The sequence below is a fragment of the Chelonoidis abingdonii genome, chromosome 6 (genome assembly GCF_003597395.2).
Source record: "Chelonoidis abingdonii isolate Lonesome George chromosome 6, CheloAbing_2.0, whole genome shotgun sequence".
In the NCBI taxonomy this organism is placed as follows: Eukaryota; Metazoa; Chordata; order Testudines; family Testudinidae; genus Chelonoidis; species Chelonoidis abingdonii.
In genome coordinates, this window is record NC_133774.1 from 12932415 (window position 1) to 12960276 (window position 27862).

The 27862-nt window shown below is 43.4% G+C and overlaps 1 protein-coding gene across 9 annotated transcripts in view; it reads left to right on the plus strand.

Annotated features, from left to right (window-relative positions):
• Positions 1–27517, plus strand: part of SLC14A1 (solute carrier family 14 member 1 (Kidd blood group)) — a 42528-nt gene extending 15011 nt beyond the window's left edge. For 3 of the 9 annotated variants that reach the window (XM_075066827.1, XM_075066826.1, XM_032768961.2), the window contains 10 exons: positions 5071–5142; positions 7159–7288; positions 10552–10711; positions 11404–11593; positions 12195–12323; positions 14802–14994; positions 23136–23283; positions 24161–24295; positions 25811–25860; positions 26778–27517. In XM_075066827.1, the coding sequence (XP_074922928.1) occupies positions 7274–7288; positions 10552–10711; positions 11404–11593; positions 12195–12323; positions 14802–14994; positions 23136–23283; positions 24161–24295; positions 25811–25860; positions 26778–27398 (1641 nt within the window). In that variant the 5' untranslated portion in view covers positions 5071–5142; positions 7159–7273 and the 3' untranslated portion in view covers positions 27399–27517. The other 6 variants (XM_075066830.1, XM_075066831.1, XM_075066829.1 and 3 more) reach the window with 4 other exon arrangements.
• The last annotated feature ends 345 nt before the right edge of the window (positions 27518–27862 follow it).

The window sequence follows — 27862 nt, forward strand, 5'->3', positions numbered from 1 at the left end:
CGCACTCCACAGTTCCAACGACCATCACGGGCGGTAAGAAGGAACTGAAGGGCTGTTGGGTCGGCAGGGGTATATATCCGGTGCCATAACAGCGCCACTTCAGGGGGCAACTCAGCCGACCCACCGAGTGTTGCTAGGGTAAAAATCCTCTGACGAACGTGCACGCAGTGCGCGCACACCTAATTGGAATCAATATGAGCAAGCACTCGAAGAAGAACATGAAGTTTTACATTTGTTTTACTATTGTGCCACCTTACTTAGTCGCTGATAAGTGGCATCAGCGTTTTTGGGGGCCCCCGATGGCACATCATGCACCAGTCTTAACATTTCTTTTTGAAGGGGAAGTGGTGGAATCCAGATCGAGTCATGTAAATCATCCCCTTCACAAAGCAACAAGTTTTCCCCGACAAGGAGCTATTTACTCTTCAGCTGGCTTAGCTCCCCGTGCGTTACTTTGAGTGTAAAAGTGGATAGCCCTGGATCAGACTCTTGCAATGTTCACTGTTTTCTGCTTGCGCTCTGGTGGTACCAGCAAGGACTGGATAATTAAGGGCTGGACCCACCCAAAAAGCAAATCCTGGGCTTAATTGTGCGGGGGCTCAGCCCCGGCACCTCTCAGCTTGGCAGGTCGTAGCGCGGCACCTCTGAGCTTGTGGCGTCAGTTATGAAAGCAAAATAATTGCTTGGGCCCAGCCCCTAATTGCTTAAGCCCCTTCTTTCATTTCAAATTAAACATTGAACAAATCCTGTGAGTGGGTCCCAGACTACCAGGGTGCAGCCCTTCAGAAGTTAGATTCTGTACTGCAGTGGGATAAAAAGATGAGGAGAGCCCCCCACCTTGAGAGTGAATTCCTCCAGGACACTCCTCTGGAGCGTAATCAATTAATAGTCTCATGCTAGCAAAGGTGAGGGGTCTTTAAGAGGCCAGATTGCAGTTTGCTGCTCTCAGCAGCCAGCGGCTGTGTTAAACTAGGACTAGATACTGGCTCAGCATTACAGTTTCATGTGTCCCAAGCCCACCAGACATCTGAAACGTGTCCCGGCCCACTGCACAGCCAATACGTGTTTTTTACAGAGGCTCTACTGCTTTTCAACTCCCATTCAGTACTCTGGAAGCCTAAGCAATATTTTCTCTGCGTGATAGATGGCCCTGAGTGAACACGGCTGAAATGGCTGGGTCCCTGGTTGCAATAAATAGTCCAGAAAGTTTTATATAATTTGGGGCACTGGGGACTGGAGCTGGTCTCACCTCTTTGAAATGATACACTGCCTGGATATGCTGGAGGTTCATTCCCACTCTAGCTTTTTCTGCTGGAGCAGGGAGAGGGGTGTGTGCCACAATGGCTGAGGTGTTAGGGGCAAAAATCCCAACAAAAGCATGTCAAGCCAAGTGCTGTTTCTGAGGTAGGACAGGGCAACTCCAAAATCACTTTAATATTTCATTTGTCTTGAGCAGTGTTTCCCAAACTTGGGACACCGCTTGTGCAGGGAAAGCCCCTAGCGGGTCTGGCTGGTTTGTTTACCTGCCGCATCTGCAGGTCCAGCCGACTGCAGCTCCCACTGGCCACAGTTTGCCACTCCAGGCCAATGGGAGCTGCCGGAAGCAGCGCGGGCAGAGGGACATACTGGCCTCCGCTTCCAGCAGCTCCCATTTGCCTGGGGCAGCGAACCACGGCCAGTGGGAGCAGGATAAGCCAGACCTCCAAACGCAGCAGTTAAACAAACCAGCCCAGCCCAGCAGGGGCTTTCCCTATGCAAGTGGTGGAACAAGTCTGGGAAACATTGGCCTAGCTTGCTGCCTGATTTGCAGAGTTACTCCCAGGAAGGAAACCTCATGCTTCACTAGCTGGCCATTTTTCTGGGTTTAGCTTGAGTCCAACTTTCATCAAAATTTAAATAGGGCTTTCAGTATTTTTAAATGGCTTTCCCTGTCAGTAGGATGCACCAAATAGTATCCACACATTGCACAACGTTTTCTTCATAGGTTTAACCCTAATTAGTTGAAGTTGTTTTCGATCTAGGGCATTTTAACCTTTTCTACTGTTGCTTTAGTTTCAATACAGTTATTCTTTTTCACTTACAAAACACCACCATCTAGATTTTTCGCTCCCTAATAACAATTACTTCACACCACAGTTAATCATAGTTTTTAGATACGATTTTTCATGGTTAAACACCTTTTTTTTATATTTGCTGATCTTTCTTGGTGCTGAGTTGTGGTTCCAAAGCACACAGCAATCTGAAAAAGAAAGTGTGGCCTATCATGACTCCTCTCTGGAGCCCTCATGGGACTTTAATTAAGTCACATGTTTTGTTTACATTTCTTTTACCCCTGCATATGTGGTGGGGAAATGCACATTCCTCCATAATTTACCATACCCTGTTTATTTGCTATAACATTATAATAGCCATCGCAATATTCACATGAAGTATAACTGCTTATTTTGTGCTCACAGAATTTCCATACACCCTTATCAACAAGACTGTCTTATTACTCAGAGCCACCTTAGGGCCCAGTGTTCCTAATTGCATTGCCTGTGTACCTCACCCCTCTCATTGCTCCAGTGGGGCAGTGTCATTTTAATTTTTCATTCTTCTCCTGTAGCTCTGAACTGCTGTTTTATTACTGAAAAAGGATTCAGAGTCTCTCCCTGCTCTCCTGGGTCTGGCTGCCTCTTCCACAGCCGTGACTGAGACACTGAACTTTATACAAACACTGAGATACCCAAAGGGTTAAACACTAAATAATAAAGCCAAACAACACGAGCTACCTGTGTTTGGCAAAAAGTGTCTGTCAGTCTTGCAACTTTGAATGAAAGATTCAAGTGGATTTTTGGTGGCATTTTTAAAAAAGCCAATTCTTTTTAAACATACAAAATGGGGTTTTGATAGAATGGAAGTGTTGCTTTGGGTCCTTAAAATTTTACATATTTACACAAATAGAGATTCACATTAAAAAATTTTTTTTTGCTTAACATCCCTGGCTCTGCTCTAATTATTGTTACACTGTTGTTCCCAGATTACTTCCCATTCTTGTACATTCAGAGGCAGTCAGGTTCCAATGGAAAACCCTGATTTCCTTTTAGTGACTTTGATGAAATCGTCCACAGTCAAATGGTACGAATCAGACTGTCTCTCTGCCTGCAACCGCCATTTACGATTGTTTATTTACAGGCGATTCCTTTCGGAAAAGACCCCATTTTCCTTCAGAACAGCTGTAAAGATTCCTGGGGACAAAAGCATAGTGGTGGTAATTCCCTGCCTCCCCCAACCTCTCCACTCCCTTCCCGTATAATTTGTTTGTCTGCCAGGGCTCCACTCGGCATGACTGTACCGAGTTGCACCACCATAATTGGGTTTTATTATCAAACCAAGCATTCTCTTCTTATAACACTTTCACTCTACCATTTCCACAACGTCTGAATCTTTAATTCCCTCCATACTCCGTACTGTTAACTTGTGCAAAAGCTCCTTTTAACTCCTCACTCACTTTCCTTAAATCTCTTGCTTACCTCCCACAGAGACACGCATTCACCAGACGATTTCTCTCAGCGGCACCGGACTTATTTCTGGGCTTTTTTTACACGCATGTCAAGATGGTGCTCTTTGCCCGGGCAGATGTAGCCACCGCGTACAGTCCCTGAGACACAGCTGCCTTCGTCTGTGTTTTCTTTACCTTGAGATTGCTTAAGAAGGCAGTATTGATATTTGTCTCCAGGGTCACCCAAGGGTCTTAGTCTTTAAAATTTCAGCGGCATTTAATAGACCACTGTTGTGCTCTGCCAATAATGTATTTATTTACAGCATTCACCAGACCTTTGCAGGGTTCTTTATGGCATTCAGCAGACCTCGGCCATGCTCTGCCAGGCATTCTTTTACAGCGGTATCCAAAGTCCCTCCCTCTGTTCCCCTGGTGTTATTGAATTTCTCTTTAGGAGAGAATTCTATACTGGCCCCTGAGGATAGATCGCCACCCCTTCACTCTGGGGGTTCACAGCAACTGAAATTCATGTCTGTGGTCCCTTCATGGTCACCAAAATGTTGGCATAATGAATAATAATATGAGAAATCACCAACCATGAATTTAACCATAAATTCTTGTATTAAATCCAAAGCCCAAATGGTACTTTATGCAGTTGCTCTAAACATGTCTAACAGCCTAAAAATAAGCAGTCACCACACCCAATATAGTATTCTTAAGTTTGTGAGCAGTATACTTACAAATAGGCCAAACCTAGGGATGACCATCTCATTCTGGTGTATTCCAGCATGATCAGGTAGGGTCTGAGCAAGAATCGCAGTTTCATCGCTCCCTTTATACTCGTCAGCTAACTTGTTAGTTTTAGCAAAAACCCAGTTTGAAGCAGTTTATCCTTGCTAAGTCCCTTCCTCCAAGGCCTTCCTTTCTTATTTCTCTCCCCATCCTTGCTTGTTTTGGGCTTGTTTCTTTGAAGACAATTTCCCTTTGTCTTGTTAATGCAGATCTTTATTTTATTAGTTACTGTTGGAATCATACCTCTTTCCCACACTCCAAGTAACATTAGTTATCATTCTCGCGGCCTTCTTTTACTTGCTGGTTGGAGGCCTTCTCCCTACTAGCCACAAACGATAAAGCAAATAGGTTATTTTCTTAGCCAAACATGAGCTAACTCTAATTTTCTAATTGCACATTTATCCGACACAGTGGAGTATGTCTAGGAAGCATAATAAATGCATTAGAAGCTTGCCAACATTTGGGATTGTGTGTGTGCACATACGCATGCAATCACAAAATATGCATTTTGTACTTAATATTGAGCAACATGAACTTAGATACATGGGAACAGATCTTAATCAACATCAATGGAGCTGCACTTATTTATGCCAGCTCAAAATCTTTTACAATAGCAATCCTGAAGGAAGTGAGATATAATGAATGTACGTGGATGCTGAAATCTGCTGGAATGAAAAAAGACCGCATGGGGCTTTAAATCCTCTTATACAGAAACCTGAAAATCCTCAGGGTCACATTGGCAACAAGAGAAATTCTAGTGTAGAGAAGAGAATGCCTGATTATTTTTCTATCTGCAGACTCGTAAGTGAAAATCAACTCCCTCCTCCTCCCAAAACACACAGGAGAGAAGTTGGAAATCAGCATTATCTGTGAGTATTGAGCTAATAATTCTAATGAAAGTCTCTGGTCCTTTACCAGCTACGAGTAGATACCAGTAAATACAAGTAGTGTATTATAATGTATATTTTTTAATGAATGGACTCCTAGATGTACTATTTTATTTCAACATGTGAAATAATATTTACAGGTCATGCCAGATGTTCCAGGATTCAAACCCCACCATCCACTTCACCACTCTTCAGTTTTAGTGGGTCACTACTGTAGGTGTGGTGGCAGCAGAATGCTATGGTTGCAATGTACAGCAGAATGGAATTGACCTGTCTGAGGAGACGATACATTTATGCAATACCCAGAGCTCCATTATAAGACATATTGGCTCTGGATAGATGAGAGAGAACAATCAACTGGCTTCTCATTCACTGCAGAAGAATCACTGCTGTAGCTTAATTTTTGTACATCAGAAATTCATGTAGGTTTTTTTTCTTCCAATAGGCTATTTCATTATAACTACGAAATATTTTAACTAAACAGTATTGTTCTTCTAAAGGCTATAATTTACTTAAGGCTACAGTGAGATATTTTATCTGACAGCTCAAAATTCTCAAGGCAAGAGGAATAAAAAAAAAGCCATTGGAATTATTGGATAATGTAAACAATGCACCTGCTGTGTAAATCAGCAGTAAATCGAGTAACTCTGTGATGTGACAGGTCAGAATTTGACAGGACAGTTCCTTGCATCCTGATCGCTTTCTAAACGCAGTTCTTGGGTGTTTATCTCTCATTCTTGAGCTGTATAAAATAAGAGTTGGCGCAGACCCATACATGGAGTTGTATCGTGTTCAAAATGAAACTCCCACAAAATACACATCAGGAATATTCCTTAGCTCATCTACTTTTATTGTAGGTTCTATAGATCAACCAGCAGATTTTTTTTAAAATGGGTTCATACCAAACCAGTAGGGAGCACGTGTTATAAATTATCATTGTAGCTCCATAGAGTCTAATGGAGTTACTCTGGATTTACAGTGGCATAATCAAGAACAGAATTTAACCCTTAACTGGAATCTTAGTGCACACACACAAAATTTCACAGAATCATGACAACTCAGAGAGAGACAAAAGAAATTGAAGCCAATTATTCCTGTCACATGTCACTGTAGAATTGTCCCCTATGTACATTTTCCAGTTCCTCCTCACTTCTAATTTAAAATACTCTTTAGAAGAGTGGAAAACAATGTTAATTTTACTTTAATAGCATATTTATTTATTAAAGAACGAACTGCTGACCTGAGTAACTACTATGAATTCAAGAGACTTACTCCAGATTTGCTCCCATGTAACCTACATCAGAATGTGGCCCTGTGAGCGCATTTTTCAACATAAGATTTCATGTCATTACCTTATAGTATCATAGACTGCAATGAAAATCTCTGTAAGTCTGCAGTTTCATTAAAAACATTCAAAAATCTCCTCTGTCAGCCTCAATTTTTCAATGGGTCAGATCTCACTTCTGCTTTCCTTTGAGCACTAGATGGAGTCATTACATTTTAGTTTACACCTTGCAGGTTGTACAGAGTTCTCTGTCCTTTTGGGTAGGGGCAGGGTTGATGCTGAGGGAGTAGGAGAGAGGTTCATCTTGTTCTTTATTAATATATTTGTTTATAAGACTATAAAGACCAAATCATATAAGATTCTTGGGCAAAATAAGCTGATTTCCCCATCCTCCAGCAGTAAGCATACTGCTAATATCATGGCAAGAAAGCCGGCATAGCTGTTTTGATAGATGAGCCATTACATATAAGAATAAGCCAGTAATTTAGAAACCAGGCTGTGATCCTGCAGCATTTAAGTCAATGAGAACAGGATCTGGCCCTTAATAATCTCATGACTTTTCCTGAGATTAATCATGAACTCTGCCTATTGCAAGCCACGCTGCTGTGGGCATGTTTCCTACTGATTTCCTTATGCTTGCCCTTTATCACACATGACATGCTAGGAAGAATGAACGGCTGTTCTCTGAGCAATGTTTGTGACATCTCCTGTAGGCCTCTCTTGGCCTACTTGCCTCTTGATGGATACAGGCCTAACGAATCTGAGTGTAAGCACCACCTCTGGCCAGCACACTCTCCAGACCTCCCAGCAAGAGTGCTGCTTTTGGATATGCTGGAAGACCAGGCAGGCATAGCTTTAATGCAGCCCTCTTCGGAGGATGAAGTTCAGGCCAGGACAGTGGAAGGGCACGTCCAAACAAATGTCACACTCTCCTCTCACTTTGCCTCGCTGCCCCTCACAGAGAACTGGGGCAATTTCTCCTCTCAGTTAGGCCCATGAAAATACAGAGCAATTCCACTCAGTTCAGTGGAGTCCCCCAGATTTATACCTGCATAGCAGAGAGCAGAATTTGTCCCATGAGATAATTGTGTTTAAACTAATTAACTGTCCTGTTAAGCGTTTCAGAACACACGAACTGACGAATAACATAATGATTAGGTTCTCTTGGCATTCACACACACGCTGTCTTTCATTTAGAACTCCACATCTCACTGAGGATTAATGTGCCAGCATTGATCTATAGCCCAGGGCAAGTGTTCCTTTGAACAGAGAGGAAACTAGTGGAAGCTGCCCTAATCATGTTTTTCACCACAGGACAGGTTCTGCATAGAAAGGAAGCACCAATAAAGTTTAAATTTCACTATTAATGTAGGCCCCTATTCAACAAAACACTTAAATCCCTTTTTGGCGTCAGTGGAATAAGCCCATTCTTAAATTCCTTACTGAACAGGAATGGACTCATGCATGTACAGAGAGTTAAGTATGTGCTATCTTGAATTTAGGCATCGAGCATGTACCCTTTTCATCTCTACTATACAATTTACCTGACTAGGTATGCAGACTCTTCTTCATTGGGACATTATGTTCCCTACTGTGTAACATTTCCAAATCACTATGATGTAAACAATCTCACTTAGCTTTCCAGCTGCAAACCATTATACGGGCAATCGTAAAATCTTGAGTTTTACAGCATCATTGGTACAAGCCTCGGTTTTGCTGCCAAGCAGTGTGGCATCCTTGTATTTCTCCGTCTGTTTTAAAAAACCCGTCCTGGACAGACCATTTTATTTACAATCTCTTTCAGATAAACCACTCGTGTTTCAGTTTGTCTGTTGGGTCCTGCAAGAGACATCCCAGGTGATGTTCGTCAATAACCCTATCAGTAGGCTTATCGTGTACACAAATACCTAGTTACTCAATCAGAATGCAAGGAAGCATGTGAGGTATGCTAAGTACTGAATACAGATTACATTTTTCTGCCAAACCCAAAACACACTTTCTATTGGTTTTATGAATTAGCCAATTTTTTTCTGCCTAATAATTAACAGGAAAAAAAATCATTCTTTTTTTCTTAAATGCTGAGTCATTTGTCTGTACATTCAACCATTTGCCCACAAGCACTTTTCTTGGATGGAAAATTCTGATACTTGATTTTTTTTATACTGGAAGTGGCCAAGTCCACCCCCATTCTGAAATGAAACATTTCAAAAATAATAAAAGTACAAAGCATTTGGTGCAGCGATTATGTCTAGGAAAGTGAGGAAGGTGGGAAGGTTAAACAAAAAACAAAAAAGAGTAACAGAACCATTGAGATATGTATCTACAGGCCGTGCTGCACTGAGTAACCACATGATCTTATTATTGTCATAGTTTTCTTCCTTTTCGCTCCCCTTACTTGTCTCTTGATACCCCTTATTTACTGAGATACATGCACCTGAGGTAAGATTGTGGGCTCTCCTGGGCAGGGATCACAGCTGCACTTGTTTTGGTGCGGCACCTACACTAGCACAGCTTTGGTTTTTTAAAAAATAAAGTGATTTTTATATGTCTGGAAAAAAATGATTTTTATACTTTTTTCAAAGTTGTGCCATAGTCTATGGCAATAAACTGGTGGCCAGTATGTGCATGTAATCATGTGTTCTTCCAGACTGAGTCAGAACTGCTCAGCTGTGTGTTATAGGCCCTAAACTGCTACACCTAAGGGAGATTCTCCTTTAATGTAAGTAATAGGGCCTGTACTTTTGGAGCATGAGTTTTATCCCTACTGCTGCCATGAAGCTCCAAGCAACCATAATGTACAGCATAGTTTTAAGTGTTAAGCCCTAAATGGCTATAGACTTCTTCTAATCTTTGTGTGTAAAATCTAGTGTCATATTTAAATTATCTACTCACAGTCTTACCAGTAGAGGTGCCCTACTACCTTTTGCTTCCTGTGTAGGCAATAGTCCACCAATCAGAACAGATGCTTTAGTTTGCCATTCACTGCAATGTCTTCTTTTCCTCAACAATTGGCCTGGATGAGTCCTATCGCTCGAAATAGTGAGTGAATTCCAATGAAAGTTTTGGGGGTTTTGAGCTCATGGTGCTAAATTGGGAAATGCTCACTAAGCACTTGAGACAAGATTTTCAAAAATAGTGTGTGTGTGATTAGTATCTTACATTCATAAAGTCTTTCCAATGACGTCAACAGGCCTCAGATCGGGCCTCTATTCTCTTACATAAGTGCTGAGCACTTTAGAAAATTAGGCATTCAGTCTGAGAATTGCAAAGCTATTTAAATGCCTAACGCCAATTGATTTCCTTGGGAACTAGGCACCTACCTATCTTCAAGGATCTGCACCTAAGACCCTAATTCAGCCAAACATAAAAGAAAAAGCTTATCTTTAAGTAAGGGAATAGTGGTGTGAGGCACTATGCATGTGCTTAAAGTTAAGCCTGTGTTCTTGTGCTTTGCTGTATTTGACTTCATTTAAGTGATCAAATATGGACATGTGGTCCTAACTTTAAGCACTCACTTTTGATGGTTGGAAGAAACAGCTAGATGAATTCAAACCAAAAATAAGGTGAAAAAAATGTTAGCAGTGAGTGTTCATATCCATTGGAACAGCTTCCCAAGGGATGTAGTGGATTCTCCATAACATGGAGTTTTGGGACTAAATCTTGGCTCCACTGACGTCAATGGCAAAACTCCCATTGGCTTCAAGAGGACCATGGTTTCACCCTTTAAATCAAGTATTGATTTAGTTATAGAAGGTAGGTTGTAGCTGAACCACATGTTATTGCTGAGTGAAACTATGGCCTGGATTATGCCTCAGGTCATTCTAGATGACCATGGTTCCTTCAGATTTATGAAACTATGAAAATCTTGACCTTGGGTATTGTGGTGAGGGGCAGTACAGAGAACTTGACAGAGATTAAAGACATGACCTTCTTATCCAATGAAGAGCGATAGTTTAAAGAAAAACAGATAGTTCCATAATAGACCATCTTCTCTCGAATTGCTCCCAGTTTCAGTGTGCAATAAATACTAAGAGGCAGAGGGAATAAATAACAGACATATTGGGGCATCATAATGCATTGTCTCTTTTCCTGAATTTCCTTCAAAGGCTCTGAAAGCACCCATGGAGGGTGTTGAAGTCAAGAGAGAAACAAAACGGGAAAAGAAGACACAAAACCAGACTCCAGTGAGAAAATGTGGGAAGGGAGTCTGCAAAGCCGTGGGCTATATCACAGGAGACATGAAACAGTTTGGAGTCTGGCTTCAAGGTAAGCCCATAGCGATCAGCGTGTTCCATCTGTATCAACTAATTCAAGGATGATTTGGCTTAATAAACTGCAGAACAGAAATGATAATACTGAACCATTCCTACATTGTAGGGGAAATGCTCCCTTATGTAAAGAACCAGCCCAAGGCTTATCCACCACCCAAGTCTAGAGGGTGCATAAGCTGAAATTCACCCCATGTGCCAGCCCCTCCACAGAGGAGTGAATTTCATCTTGTGAGCGTAACAGAGGATGTTTATTTCAATGTTGGGTCGTTCCTTAGCATGCTCCCCTTTCTTTCCACAGACTAATGTTTGTCAAGCCCAAATGCCAGTGTGAAGTTAAATCATTCATCCTGGGTTTTGATCGCTCAACAAATCAGCAGCGAAATACTCACCTAATCTGCCATCCGAGATGCAGACATCATACATAAGCCAGTTTGTATGAATCTGGCCCAGTATGCTTTAGAATAGGGAACTCTAATAGCTGCGCTATTAGTGTCAGTTAGGTTTTCAGCTGCAAACCATTGTACAGGCAATCATAAAATCTGAGTCGAGTTTTACAGCTTCACTGATACATGCCTTGGTTTTGCTGCCAAGCAATGTGGCGTCCTTGCATTTCTCCATGCGTTTCCAGAAAACCATCCTGGACAGACCATCTCATTTATCAACTATTTACAATGTGATCTCTTTCAGATAAACCAGTCCCATTTCAGTTTGTTGACTGGGTCCTGCGAGGGATATCCCAGGTGATGTTTGTCAATAACCCTCTCAGTGGGCTTATCATGATTGTTGGGTTCCTCGTCCAGAATCGTTGGTGGACGCTTACAGGCTGTTTAGGAACAGTTGTCTCAACGTTAACAGCACTTCTTCTGAATCAGGACAGGTAGGTTTGTCTTGTGATTTAAAATATTGTGATAAGTGAGAAATAAGATCCACGTTCGGATATCTGCCCTTTGATGTGCTGAGTAGCTAGTATTGCCTTAGCTTAACATATCAATAGAAAGAAAATGTGCTTCCTAACCTATTCTTATATAGATTGTTATACTCTGAGACATAACTGCGAGGGAATCTGTCTTCACTAAGAAATACATTTTAACTATACCTTCAAGACCCAAGCTCCTGAAATCCTAACTGAGGCAAAACAAGCCCAGGAGTTAGGATATGTACAAACGGAGACAGAAGCCCAGGGAAGTTAAATGACTTGCCCCTGGTCACCAAGAAGCCTGTATCATAGGTGAGACTTGAATCCAGATCTCTCAAGGCCCAGTCCAGTACCTTAACCGCAAGACCAAGGAACTGGGAGCCAGGACTTTTAGGTCCTGATTCTTCCCTTACACTGGTATAATTCCACTGGTAGACAGCACACCTGGAAATTACATTCCAGCACAGGAAGCATTGATTCACCGCAGGTGAAGGGACAGAGTTAAGTGATGATATATTTCAACAACAACAAAACCTTCAAGTCAATTGTCTTTCTCCCACAGATCATCCATAGCAGCAGGACTGCATGGCTATAATGGGGTCCTGGTGGGACTGCTCATAGCAGTATTATCTGACAAGGGAAACTTCTATTGGTGGCTTCTATTGCCTGTTGCTGCAGTATCCATGACATGGTAAGTCGCACACTTTTAGGCTTCTGTGAAAGCCTAAACACTTCTGTGTTGTAGAATTTAAGGGCAGAATGGACCACCAGATCATCTAGTCTGACCTCCTGCATATCATAGACCACCACCACCCTCCCTCTAAACCCAACAACTGAAATGAGACTAAAATAATACAACCCCCACAGAATAGACTCCTACATGCCACAGGCAGAGAATAAGAGGGATTGAGGTGCACCAGTGCTTAGATTCTGATTCCTTCTGTTCCTGAGACATTGGTTGTCATATGTTGTCCTGCATAGATTTTCAAACTAATGAAATCATGCTACTACTACTAATCCTGGGGGAATTCTGGGCCACTGTGCACATGCAGAATTCATGTCCCCCACAGATTTCTTTGCTTCTTTGCAGAAAAATGACTTTCTGACAGGGAAGCAAAGGGAAGCCACAAAAGCAGTCATGCACTCCTCCCCAGCAGTGCAGGCAAGTCATTTCAGCCACCTGGAACAGCTGGCAGAGAAGTAAATCACTGCAGCAGTGCAGGGGTGGAGACACCCTGGTTAGTGGCACATACCCTATGTTAGGCATGACTCCTCTTCCCCTGAAAGGAGCAGCTAGGGCTGGGTCAGAACCACCCCCAGAAACCTCCTCAGGCTGCAGGAAGCTGCATGAATGCACACACGCACATGCTTCCTGCCCAAATTGCTCCTCAGCCATAACTTCCCCTGCATCCAGAACCCTCACCACCAACCACCCACCCCACCAAGCCTCACCTCCTGCATTCAAGGCCACCCTGTACCCAGATCCCCCCACCAAGCTCCACCTCCCCAGCTGGACTCCCCTGATCCCTTCCCTTCCTGGACCCAGACCATCCCCCACTGACCTCCCTGCACTCAAACACCTATCTTGGTGAGCCCCACCCCACCTGCACCTGGACAACTCGGACCTTAGCCCCACTAAGCCCCTACCGGCTGCACCCAGACCCCCACCCCACCAAGTCCGACTCCCTCCATAAGTCCCCCACACTCAGAACCCCTCTGCTGAGCCCCAACCACCTTCACCTGAATCCCCCTGCAGAGTCTCATTGTCCTCCAATGAGCCCCTGTGCATCCAGATCCATCCCCTGCACCTAGACGCACCCACTGAGCAGCACACACCCAGATTGCCCTACCAAGAACCCTCTCACCCTACAGCTGTACCCCCACCACCACCACTAAACCCTTCCACACTTGGATCCTGGCAGACTGAGCCTCCCCAGCCACACCTGGTGCACCTGATGTGAAGGAGCAGGTGGGTCGGATGCAGCCTCACCACCAAGTCCAGGGTCAGGGCCGGAAGCTGCAGGGTGATCTCCCATCTCTGTGCAGCCAGTGGCCTCTGTTTCCCACAGCCATGTGGGAGTCTCCACATTTATTTATGGGAAAAAATTGCAATATTTTAAAATATTGTGAGCAGAATTTTGGGGGAGAGATGCAGAATTCCCTCCAGAGTATACCACACATGCATTGGCTTCTACAGCAGTGATTTTTTACTATTATTTACCGTTATACATTTTAGATTAATCCTTTCTAAAATACATTCCCAGTTTACATGTAAATTCCATGTTTAACTGAAATTAATTCAGTGTCCTAAATGTTAGCCACATGTCAGTTGCCCATTGTAATGTGAACAGCAACATTCTTTTCACCATTTCCCTGCCTTTGTAAACCACAAGTTTTTCATTTTTTTTTTAACTTGTATAAATGGGTATTTTAAAAATGTTATAAAAATTTACCAGCCCAGGCACAGAACCTACGTACCTGCCCTTAACCATGATGATTGATGAAAACAACTAATGATATTTTACTGGCCTATCAAACAATGATGTGCCCAGGCAGATTGGCAATCGGTCTTTCAAACTCAGGATATTTTGCTGGAAAGGGCTGAAACACATAGATTCTCATCTGCCTAAAGCTTAGGTGGTGAATTATAACCAGTTTTGTTGCTGTAACTCAAATGGTCATAGGCTCTGTCTATTGATTTATTTAGCCAGGGTCCCAACCCATAAGCTTGGATACACTCTAAGCTTTTTCCCAGTTCAAGGTTTCACTCTGGTCTGATTTGGGCCCCTCTCTAGCCTTAATAAATTAAGAGCCACATCCTCAGCTGTGTAAATCAGCTTCGTTGAAGTCAATGAAGCTTCACCAGTTCACACCAATTGAAGATCTGTCCCTAAATATGTTTAGGGTAATGAAAGCAGGGAGGAAATCTATGTATTGCTGATTGCAATGCACAAGTATGGATGTGGGAGTTGCAAGATAACTTAAAATAAATCTGATTGTATCAGAAGGACCTCTGGAACTCAAACAGTTCCTAAAAACCAAAAGGCATGACGAGTGTGCATTTCCTATGTTATTTGTCAGGATAATGGATAGTTTTTGCCTGGCTGAGCGATCTGAGGAATTAATCTTCACAAGCTTCTAATGAGATCATTTTGTTTTTCTCTTTAAGCCCAGTTTTCTCCAGTGCTTTAGGCTCAATCTTCAGTAGGTGGGATCTTCCTGTTTTCACCCTGCCTTTCAACGCAGCAGTGACATTATACTCTGCGGCCACTGGACACTACAACCTTTTCTTCCCTACAGTCCTCATTAAGCCTGCAACATCAGTGCCCAATATCACCTGGTCCACCATTGATGTGCCAAAGGTAAGAGTCACTAAACGTCCCATGCCTGTTACACAGTAAGCCAATAAAGAGCCATGTCTTTTTAATTTATATGACAGACAGAGCCCTGTAATAGGCCTCTGTCCCAAATCTGGACCTTAGCGTCCAAAATCTGGGTGCTTAGCATGAACCTCCAGGCTTAATTACCAGCTTGGATCTTATCTCGCTGCCACCAATCAGGATTCTGAGTACCTGATAAACTCTTGTCTCCCCAAACCTTTCCCTGGGGGACCCCAAGACTCAGATGCCCTGAGCTCCAACAAAGGGAATAACCACTTCCCTTCCTGCTCTTTATTCCTCCAGATTTCCCACCCTGGGGATACTAGGAGATTTTCCTGCTTCACCCTTGAACACAAAAGAGAAGACGATTTACCTTCCCCCTCCTTTTCTCCCCCTCCCAGTCTTTCCCTGAGAGAGACAGTACTCCTGGCACAGAGATTCCTTATCCCTGCCTTAACTAGGAAAAGAAAATCCAAAAGTTTAAAAAGAAAGCTTATATAAAAAGAAAGAAAAAAACACATGACGATCACTGCATCAGGATGACATAACAGAGGCTATTGCTTAAAGAAAATATTGAAAATTAGCCTTGATTCAAAAAGATATCCAATTTAACATTCCAGAACTCCACATATGTAAATACAAAAATACATTAAAACCTATTGCTTTTCCTTTTGTACTCACAACTTGGAACAGAAGGGTAGAAAGAAGCTTGGAGATAGAAAAAAAAGGTCTTCCCTCATAGCCGAGAGAACAAAACAGGCAGAACAAAGACAAAACACACCCAGAATTCCCTCCCTCACTTTGAAAAATCTGGTTTCCTGATTGATCCTCTGGTCAGGTGTTTAGTTCCCTTTGTTAACCCTTTACAGGTAAAAGAAACATTAACCCTTAGCTATCTGTTTATGACAAGCCCCACAATACAATTCTGTATTTCCATGGTAACAAGTAACCGATATGTAATACTTTACTATGGCAACTGTGACTTCAATTTTAGAGTTTCCAAGTATCTTAAGCACACAACTGGACCTAATTACATGTTATAATCCGCAGTGAATCTCTCTGGATTCTAATAATCCATTACCATGGAGACACTGGTCATGGCTCCATAGTTCTGTTCCAATTTTCATGTAATGCTGGAATTACACCTTTGTATCACATATGATTAATATACTCTATTAAATTTTTTAAAATCATCTTTTTTTTAAGAAATTGGCACAGACACTATCATAAGGGGATGTTTAGAAACTCATGTTCGGGAAGACATGCAGATTTTTTTATAGTTAATATTTATGCTGGAGATGCACCAAAACAATTTTTTTCTACTCTAGTGGCCCCTCTACTATTAACCAACGAGGGCTATTTCCAAAGTTGTGCTGCCATCATTAATTAATGCCAATGTATAAAAAAAGCTTGTAGAAATGGGTATTTCCATTTTAAACTTGTTAAGACAGATAGGAAAAGGAAATCAAACCTTGCCAAGTGGAGAACAAACAAAAAAACAACCCATGATGACAGATGTTATTTATAAGCGTCTAACAAGAATTTAAAATATATAGAGAGCAGTAAAACAAAGTACAACTCCACAGGGCACATCATCAAATGAGAGCCACAGAACCAAGCCAAAACTGAAAATTACCACATATACTTGTCCATAGGCCAAATCTTTTTGGCAAAAAAATGCCGCATCAAAGAGCAGGGGTTCGCTTATAAACAGGTCTACACCAAAATTTGATGATTTTAAACTCTATGGAATCATTGACTATCTAATACATTGTTGTTTTGTTTACCTGGAGGGTCTTCAGGCATGGAGCCCCTCAGCTCCCTGTGGCCGCAGTTCACCGTTCCCAGCCAATGGGAGATGCGGGAAGTTCCCATTGGCTAGGAACAGCAAACCACAGCCACTGGGAGCTGACGGGCTCCGTGCCTGTGAACATCTCAGGTAAACAAAACGTCCAGGCCCGCTAGTGGCTTACCCTAATGGGCCAGGAGCCAAAGTTTGCCAACCTCTGAAATAGAGAGTCGGCTTATGAAAGGATCATACAGGTTTCGCTATTTTTACCTAACCATCTTGGGGGGTCAGCTTATAAATGAATGGGGTAATGAACAAGTATATACGTACTCTATATGTGGCCGGTGACCTCCCCAACACTATGTTCCTTGCACACTTCAAATGCCTATTGATTCCAAAGAGAGTTTGGGGTGCAAAGGAAAGAACAGATTCTCTGCTGAGGGAGATGAGTAAAGCTCCTTTGAAGTGAATGGAAGGCGGCCAATTTATGACAGCAAAGAATTTGGCCTGGGCCTTTTCTTGGAAAATACCTTCATTAGAGACCACATAAACCCTGCTTCAGTGGAGATTTATTAATATTAAAGAAAAGAATTAGAAACATCTTCTTATCTTCACAAATGACTTGAAAGGTGAAAGAGAAGATCATCTAGAAATACCAGCTGGCTACCCAAAACTGTAAAAACTATCTGCTGACAGGCTTCAGAGTAGCAGTCGTGTTAGTCTGTATCCGCAAAAAGAACAGGAGTACTTGTGGCACCTTAGAGACTAACACATTTATTTCAGCATAAGCTTTCATGGGCTACAGCTCACTTCTTTGGATGCATAGAATGGAACACACAGACAGGAGATATTTATACGTACAGAGAACAAGAAAAGGTAGAAGTATGCATACCAATAGGAAGAGTCTAATCAATTGAGATGAGCTATCATCAGCAGGAGAAAAAAAACTTTTGACGTGATAATTGAGATGACTCATAGAAAGTGTGAGGAGAACTTAGGGTATGGCTACACTTGAAATTTCAAAGCGCTGCCGTGGCAGCGCTTTGAAGTGTGAGTGTGGTCGGAGCGCCAGCGCTCCCACATCCTCTACGGGTGTAGNGCCACGCTAACCTGTTAGTGGACCCATTGTAGCAATAGTTTGGAAGGAAATCATAGTTGAGCTCCCAGAAGACATGAAGAGTGATTCTTCCATAGGGAGCCGACACGTTGTGATTGGCTTCTCTGAACATGGCATCAAAGCTGTCCAAGGTCATGTATCTGCTCAATAGCTTGTGTGTCATTTTATTTATCTCTACCAAGCCATCTAGCTCCTGAGAACATTTAAAACAAGAAGGGTGGGGGAGAAACGGGAGGAGAATTATCAAATTTCCTTATGAGCTGTACTATGGTGCTCATCACTACTGCATCTGAGAGAGTCACAAACATTAATCCAGCTTCAGAAACCCCAGTGAGGAGAAGGGGTGGTATTTTTTGGATCAGTAAAATGGGGATCTGAGGAACAGAGAGATTAAGGTAATAAGTTTATATTAATTTTGGGTGCCTGAGTTGAGGCACCCAGGACCTGATTTTTCAGAGCACTTAGCACTATGTACAACGCTTTATATATTCAGACACGGCTCCCAATGACTTCAGTCACACTTCCTCAATTTCTGTGTGCCCAACCTGAAGCGGGGGAGGGGCCCTGAATTTCAGAACACATCACTAATGACCACCAGTAAAAAGTCTGATTAAAGTGACTTGCCCAGCACCACATAGGAAATGCTGTGACAGAGGCAGGGATAGAATACAGGTTGCCAGGGCAGCATTCAACTGCCTTAACCATGAGACTGTCCTTGGACTGTCCTGCAATTCCCTGCCTCATTCACTGCACACCTTTCAACTCCTACAGCAAATGAGGCTGCGACCCTGATTCATCCTCAGAGCTGGTCCATCCTCTGCACTGAACGAGGCAAGTGGGAAGAAAGGGGTCGGGGGAAAGGAACTGATTGAAGACTGTGGGCATGTCTACACAAAGAGAGATGCTGAACTCGAATTAATATGCAAATTAGATACAATTAACGTAGGTTTAACAGAGACTGGGAATGGTTGGGTCATTACATTAACTGAATCCATTTCCCCACATCAAGTTCTCCTCACACCTTCTGTGGGTCATCTCGATTATCACTTCAAAGGTTTTTTTTCTCCAGCTGATGATAGCTCATCTCAATTGATTAGTCTCTTCCTGTTGGTATGCATACTTCCACCTTTTCATGTTCTCTGTATGTATAAATATCTCCTGTCTGTGTGTTCCATTCTATGCATCCAAAAAAGTGAGCTGTAGCCCATGAAAGCTTATGCTGAAATAAATGTGTTAGTCTCTAAGGTGCCACAAGTACTCCTGTTCTATCTGCTGACAGAAACAGCCATTTCCATGGAACTGATGTTCATTAAAATGAGGCCTTTTGGGGAGGCAGGGGAGGCCAAAGCATCAGATTTCAGTTTATTCTGTTATCAATATCTGAATACAACATCAGTCGTGGAAAAAAATATTAGGTTGGAGACTTCACCTTACAATATCTAAGTCCGCAGACTAAAGCAGAAAAAAGTGAAAGCTGTCAATGTGTTTGAAGGGGTGACTACCAAAGCTCACTATCTATGTGGCTCGTTTCTGGATTACTGATTAACACATCCCTTGGTTAGGTTTGCACGGAGCGAAAAAACCTGCAGGACAATAAGGGGCATATGATAAGTGACAGAGAGTCACGATCAGGCATGTCAGCCCCCTGGCACCGCCTGAATAGAATTCCCCAAATAACTGCATTGTCCCAAAGTGAAAGGAGGCTGATAAGTATGAAATGGCAGATCCTGAATTTGACAGGAGGTCTGAAGGAGCTTTGGCTTACTTACACTAGGCTAATTTCTCTCCCGTGCAGAAGAAACAAAAGGCTAAAGAGAATGTTGAGGTGCTGACCTAGAATGCAGAAATTCAAGGGCAAGAAAGGGACTAACAACAAACAGCCTTCTTCAACTCCAGGGACCATGGGCCTGATCCGACAATCATTGTGGTCAATGGAAAGACTCCCATGGACTGTAATGGGAAACAGATCAGGTCCTATGCTATCAGATGAAATTTAAAATCCCCAAGAGATCCAGGTGGTGGCAACCAAGGAACACAGACTGGTAGTAAGCACTGGGAAAGCCTGAGATCTGGCTTTGAAATATTCCACTGTTTAAGTTTCAGCTCTGCTGCCAAGACTTCACTCTGACTAAACTCTCCCATAAACTTTCATATGGAATATTTTTTTGGTAGGGGTGGTGCTTTTTCTACAACAACACAGCATGCGCTGAAGCAGTTGCAATAGGACTGAGAGCAGCAGTTGCAATGAGAGACTTAAGGAGCTCAATCTGTTTAGCTGATCAATAAAGAAAATCAACAGATGACTTGATCGTGGTGTATAAGTCACTTCATGGGAAGAAACTACCAGACAGTAAAGGACTCTTTAACCTAGTGGAGAAAAGCATAATAGGAATCAATGGCTGGATGTTAAACCCAGACAAACTCCACTCACAAATAAGGCATAAATTCTTAGCAGTGAGGTTGATTAATTACCGGAACAAACTACTAAGGAAAGTGGTAGATTCTCCATATCTTGATGTCTTCACATCAAGACTGGAGGTCTTTAGTCAAAAACAAGTTATTGTGTTCAATTCAGCAGTAACTGGATGAAATTCTATGGTCTGTGATAAAGAGGAGAGCAGACTATATGATATAATGATCCCTTCCTGTCTTAAAATCTATGTCTCTGTGAAGATCTGCTGCATAAAGGAGGATCCAGCACAGATAAAGTCAAAATCCTATCCTCTGTGCATCATGGTTAAAAATTACATGTCTCATCACAGGGGTTAAAGGAAGTGGATGGGGCGGAAGTGTGGCCATTCACTATGGAAAATCCCTGTAGAATTTAATAAATACATTTTCTACAGATGTTTTCTATTGAATTCTATAGGATGATCCAAAACTATATCCAGGCTATAGAATTTTGTAGGCTGATTAAAAAATAAACTATTAACAGGTTGTTAGAGTGACAAAGTGGGTGAGGTGATGTCTTTTATTGGACCAACTTCTGTTGATGAAAGAGATGAGCTTTTCAGCCACACAGAGCTGCCTCTTCCTCCCCCACCGCATCTCTCTAATATCCTGGGACCGATCTGGCTACAGCTCCACTGCATAGAAACAGGTTGGCATTTTTATTAAATTTGATAGGTACTTGGAGGTCTTGTTACTGAATCCCAATAGCTTCATCCCTGTTAAATTGTACAGAACCTTTCCATTATTGGAGGCACAAGTCCAGTGCAGATTCATGGGGCCACAAAATGAGTGGGGGGGACGAATATGGGCTCTATCTGCTACTCCACTCCATAAGTACTACTAATGGTCTCCTCTCGGATGCATAAGGCCCTAGCAGTGAGGATTTCCTCCTCCTAATCCCTGTGTCATTACTATGGGAAATTCCCATGCATTTGGGTTTTGTTTGTATGCTCAGAAAAATGAAATAAACTCTTTAACAAGCTGAGAGACAAAATGGGTGAGATAATATTGTTCGACCGGTTTCTGTTGGTGAAAGAGACACGCTTTCAAGCACCACAGGGTTCTGCCTCAGATCTGGGAAAGGTAATTAGCCAGTATGTCTATACTGCAAGTAACTGCCTTCAGCTGCATCCAGTCAGCTGATTCGGGCTGCGGGGCTGTTTAATTGCTGTGGAGATATTTGGGCTCTGAGATTCTCCTGATTTGCGGGCTCCCAGAGCACAGACTCTAGCCCAAGTCTGAATGTCTACACGGTACACAGCCCCAGGGGCAGCTCCAGACCCCAGCAAGCCAAGCGCGTGCTTGGGGCAGCAAGCTGAGGGGGGCGTTCTGCCGGTCGCCGGGAGGGCGGCACGGAGGCCGCCTTTGGCAGCAAGCCAGCAGAGGGTCCTCTGGTCCCGCGGCTCCGGTGGAGGTGCCTGCGGGAGATCCACTGGAGCCGCGGGACCGGCAACCAGCAGAGCGCCCCCCCCAGCATGCTGCCATGCTTGGGGCAGTGAAATGTCTAGAGCCGCCCCCGTACAGCCCCATAGCTCAAGCAGCCCTAGTCCAAGTCATCAGATCTGGGCCAGCCACGGGCACTTAACTGCAGTCCAGACAAACCCCAAGTGTCACAACGAAATACAAGATGGACCTGATTGTTAAGCATAAGAAGTTAACACGTGTTGCAAGAAAATATTCAAAATGAAGTGGGCATTAACACCTCAGAAGTAGGTGCAATAAAAGATATTACCTCACCCATCTTGTCTCTTATATTCTGGGACCAACATGGGTACAACAACACTGCAAACAATATACCATGCAAAAAAAATAGGCAACAAAATGGCAAATGAAATTTAATGTGGATAAATGTAAAGTAATGCACATTGGAAAAAATAACCCCAACTATACATACAATATGATGGGGGCTAAATTATGCTACAGAGAGTCAGGAAAAAGATCTTGGAATCATTGTGGATAGTTCTCTGAAGATGTCGACGCGTGTGCAGAGGCGGTCAAAAAAGCAAACAGGATGTTGGATCATTAAAAGGGGATAGAGAATAAGACTGAGAATATATTATTGCCCTTATATAAATCCATGGTACGCCCACATCTCGAATACTGTGTACAGATGTGTCTCCTCACCTAAGAAAAGATATTCTAGCACTAGAAAAGGTTCAGAAAAGGGCAACTAAAATGATTAGGGGTTTGGAGAGGGTCCCAAGGGAGGAAATATTAAAGAGGCTAGGACTCTTCAGCTTGGAAAAGAGGAGACTAAGGGGGGTATGATAGAGGTGTATAAAGTCATGAGTGATGTGGAGAAAGTGGATAAGGAAGTTATTTACTTTATTCCCATAATACAAGAACTAGGGTCACCAAATGAAATTAATAGACAGCAGGTTTAAAAGAAATAAAAGAAGTTCTTCTTCACGCAGCGCACAGTCAACTTGTGGAACTCCTTACCTGAGGAGGTTGTGAAGGCTAGGATTATAACAATGTTTAAAGGGAACTGGATAAATTTATGGTGGCTAAGTCCATAAATGGCTATTAGCCAGGAAGGGTAAAGAATGGTGTCCCTAGCCTCTGTTCATCAGAGGATGGAGATGGATGGCAGGAGAGAGATCAACTTGATCATTGCCTGTTAGGTTCACTTCCTCTGGGGCACCTGGCATTGGCCACTGTCGGTAGACAGATACTGGGCTAGATGGACCTTTGGTCTGACCCGGTATGGCTGTTCTTATGTTCTTATGTACCATACACTAACCTCTCCTTTAAAAATGTCTGTAGCTGTTACAATCCATTCCAGTCGGCGTCGGCCAGGTGTATGGCTGTGATAACCCCTGGACTGGTGGCATCTTCCTGGTTGCTTTATTCATCTCCTCTCCTCTCCTTTGCTTGCATGCTGCAATTGGATCAGCAGTGGGGATGCTGGCAGGTATTACAGATTTCTCTCTTACAAATGTCATACACGATCACTTAGAATGAAAAGAATTAAAGCCGGTGGAAACATTTGCAATCTATAAATGATTTTCCTGATGGAAAAATGACTTTTTTGACAAAAATGAAAACTTTTTCAAAAAGCACTTTGGTTGAAGTTTTGAGTTTGTGATGAAAAATTTCACGATTTCAAAAAAACCCATTTTGTTGCAGTGGGGGGGCAAGCTACTTTCACTTCTTCACTTCTCGTCTCCCCTTTATCAATGGACAAACAGTTAAAAAAAAACAAGGAAGAGAGAGAGAGCACAAATGATTTTTAGACACCAAAATGAAACACAATTTTTCAAATGTCTTTTATTTTAAATTTTGTTTAGAAATTTTTCATTGAAAACATAAAATATATTTTGTGGTAAAGTTCAAATAAAAAAAAAAATCAAGAAATATACCGACCTTTTTGACCACCTCCACAAAGAACAAGAGATTACTGTGGTTCTGAAATGTAGGGCTGGGAAAGCATTTAGGCCCAGATTCACAAAGGTATCTAGATGGCTAACTTCCTCTGGGCATTAGGTGCCTAAATACCTTTGTGAATCTGGGCCTCACGGTCCAAATCTGCCTTCATTCATCAACTTCCAGTGAGTTCATAGAAGCAGGGATTCTGTCCTCAGTCACCTCAAGGAAGTCCAGAGTAACTCCACTGACTTTGGTGGAGTAATTCTGAATTTACACCAGCGGGAGTGAAATCAGAGCTTGGCCCAATGGGAGTGATACCCCTGAGCACAGAACTGAACCCTTTACAAGTCTGATTCATTCCAGTTCTTAACTTCTTTTACCCCTTAAGCCTGGCAGTGACATTTTTCTGACTTCCTTTACAGCACTGAGCCTAGCAGCACCTTTTAGCAATATCTATGCTGGCTTGTGGAGTTACAACAGTTGCCTCGCATGCATCGCTATCGGGGGCACGTTCTATGCTCTGACATGGCAGACTCACCTGCTAGCAATTGCCTGTGGTATGTACCTGGTGGATGTCTATGGCTGGGGTGATTCCTTATGAAAACAAAAATATAGGAGGCTTTTGTACTAGAGAGGAGTGAAGCCACAAAGTTCACAGCTAGGTCTCCAGATGAACTTAGGCAAGGTTGAAGATTATTTCCATCAAAGGTGTTGATTAGGGGCCATCCCTCTAATTTATGCTGGCAAAACAAAAATAATACCTTTGCCTTCAGCCATGCCAAAGGAAGAGCTGTTTACCTAATGACTGTGACTTATCGATAGATGTTCTGATGTATAAAATGTATCTGTTCAATGATCTTCAACATGTCATGCTGGTATAGCTGAAACTAGGGATGGACCCAAACTATTTCCCCAGATACGGACATGCCTAAACTCTGGAGACAATCAGCACCAGACTGATCCATCTCTGTCTGAAACTACATTACACAACTTACTATCTCTATTTAAATAGAGAGTGGAATTGTGAAGTAGCACAGAGTTCTTTCAGAAATGACTTTATTAAGCAATTCCAGGTCAGGTTTCAGTATGTCTGCATCATGTAGATCTCAGAATGGATCCTTTGCTCATTCAGTAAATGAGATTTGATTTCTTCACTGGCTCCCATTATAGTCTGACTGTGTCCTAAAGACAGAAGAGATACAGGGGGAAACAGTGTTTTCCATCTCATACCAGCCTTCGAGGTGCATCCTTGCAATTTCAGCAGACTTGTTTCCCATGATTCTCTTTCCACAGTCACACTATGAGACTTGTAAACTTTAAGGCCAGAAGGAGTCGTCATGATCATTAGTCTGACCTCCTGCTCACCTCATGAACCTCACCCTCCCACTCCTGTAATAGGCTCATAACCTCTGGCTAAGTTACTAAAATCTTGAAATCTCGATTGAAAGTCTTCAAGTTACAGAGAAGCCACTATTTACGGTAACTCAAACCAGCAAGTGACCCACCCTATGGAGGAAGGTGAAAAAAACCAATGTCTCTGACATGGGGGAAAATTCCATCCCGATCCCAAATATAGCAGTCAGTTAGACCCTGCAGCAAGGTCATTAATTAACAAGTTAAATAAGATTGGTGGCAAATCTGATCCCTGAGGAACTCCTCTAGTAATCTCCCTCCAGCCTGATAGTTCATGACTCATTGTAGTCTCCTACTTAACCAGTTCTTTACCCACCTTTCAGTTCTCTTATTAATCCCCATCTTCTCCAATGTAACAAATAATATCCCATGTGGGACTGCTTTCCTGAAATCCAGGTAGATTAGATCTTTTCATTGTTTCATTTTTATTGCTGGGCACAACCTATTGTGCCTTTTGCATGGTTGGAAGGAGCACGCACTCTCTGTGAAAAGTAGTGTTCAAAATTAGATTAATCCTTAGGCTCTCATGAATCACAGGAGGAGGCGACTGTAAAGTGTAGTGGCAAGGCTTGCCCAAGATCGCTATCTTCACTCATTTCTTCAAGTGCTGTGAGTAATCATATTTACCAGGAATTGTCTGTCTGTCTGTCTTTTCACAGCATTCTTTTGTGCCTATCTGGGAGCAGCTGTAGCCAATATGTTTTCCGTGGTAAGTTTTTAATAGCTCATGGCCAACTAACAGGGAAATGAGATGTGTTTCTGAAGACAGATTTAAATCCTCAATATTTCGTTTCCTAATCTCCAGTGTGGTGTAAACAGGTTATATATTCCGCGCCATCCAATCCCATTGAGCAGGCATCCCAGAACCCCACCAGAGCGGGAACAGGTTTTGCCTCATGGGACAGTTACACTGCTCATTAAAATATATTATAAATAACTTAGAACTTTTCATCTTCAAAGTGCAGGCACTACATGAACTAATCATCCCTCAGGGTAGGGATTATTCACCATATTTTGCAGCTGAAGACACTAAGGCCCCGCTCATCAAAGGTATGTAGGCGCCTAACTCCCACAATGAGAGTTAGGCACCTGAATGCCTTTGAGCATATAGGACTAAGTGACTTGCCCAGGTAGACTACCTTAAGGACCTAGCCAGAGATTGATCCAGATAGCGCTCAATTTGCAAGGAAGCCAGGTCCCTTTGGGATTTGTCATGATGACAACAACAACTTGCCCAGGTGCTCATAAGGTGTTGGTGCAAGAACCAGGGCAGAGTTAATTTCCTGGCTTTTACTCCTGCATTCAGCTCTGTAGCCTGCTGGCCACATTCTGCCCTGCTTCACACTTGACCTCACTGGAGTTGCATAGGTGTGACAGAGGGAAGGATTTAGTCATACACCATTCTCGGTGCAGCCCGTGCTCATCATATGTGACAGGTCCCATAATGTTGTTATCATCCCACAAGCTTTGGTAAAGAGGAAAAAGGCACCTACCCACTTGGGAAACAAGACTCCTCTGAGAAGGCTCATCGCAGACCTCCTAGCTTTGAATTATGTTTAGGGCTGGAGGATTAAGTTAAGAAGGGTCACAGAATGATTAAAATGATGAATATTCTCTTCTTTTCAGTTCGGATTAGCAGCGTTTACCTGGGCTTTTTGCTTGTCTGCACTCACCTTTCTGTTACTAAACACAAACATCTCCGCGATCTACAAGTTACCTCTCAACAAAGTCACTTACCCAGAAGCCAACCGAGTGTATTACCTCACGATGAAGAAGCAGTACCGGGTTTACGATAGCGCCAGTGGTGCCATGGCTCTGGGCCCAGACTCAGAAGGGGCCCCGGCCAGACCGATCCCCCAGCCAGCTGAGGCAGCCAGGAAAGCTGTCTCCACCCCTGCTCCACTCCCACCCCATCTCTTCCCACCTCTGCTCCGCACCAGCCCCGCCCCCACTCCATCCCCTCCCCCGAGCTATGCATCCCGGGGGACTGCAGCAGGGGTCAGGCACATCCTGCACTCAGCGGGTGGTGGGAAGTGGAGTGACCCGGCCCCAGCCTGCTCCACTCCGCCAGATCCCAGCCATGCCACCGGTGAGTGCTGGGTGGCAGTTACCCCCTACCCCTCAAGTCCCAAGGCTGGGAGCCAGGAGATCAGAGCGGAGCGGGTGGGGGCCGAGTTACTCCTCTTTCCCCCACCCCGTGAGTGTGGGGTCAGGCCCACCCTGCAATCACCGGGTGGCAGGAAGTAGAGCGACCCAGCCCCATTCCGCTCCGCTCCGCTGGCTCGTGCTGGGTGGCGGTTTACCCCCTGCCCCCCAAGCCTGGAGAGGAGATGGAGCAGTGGGGAAGGGGCATGGGATGGAGAAAAGAAGGGGATGGGGGAAGCAAGAGCAGGGGGGAAGCAGGGGCAGAAGGTAAGGAAGGGGGTGGGGTGGGGAGGAGATGGAGTAATGGCAAAGGGGCATGGGATGGGGAAGAGAAGGGGATAGGGGAAGTAGGGGGTAAGGGGAAGAGAGGAGATGATGCGGTGGGGAAGGGGCATGGTATGGGGAAGAGAAGGAGATGGGGGAAGTGGGGGCAGTGGGGAAGGAAGTGGGTGGGATGGGGAGGAGATGGAGCGGTGAGGAAGGAGCATGGGATGGGGACGAGAAGGGGATGGGGCAAGCAAAGGTAGGGGGAAGCAGGGGCCCAGCAGGAGGATACCCTTGGGAGA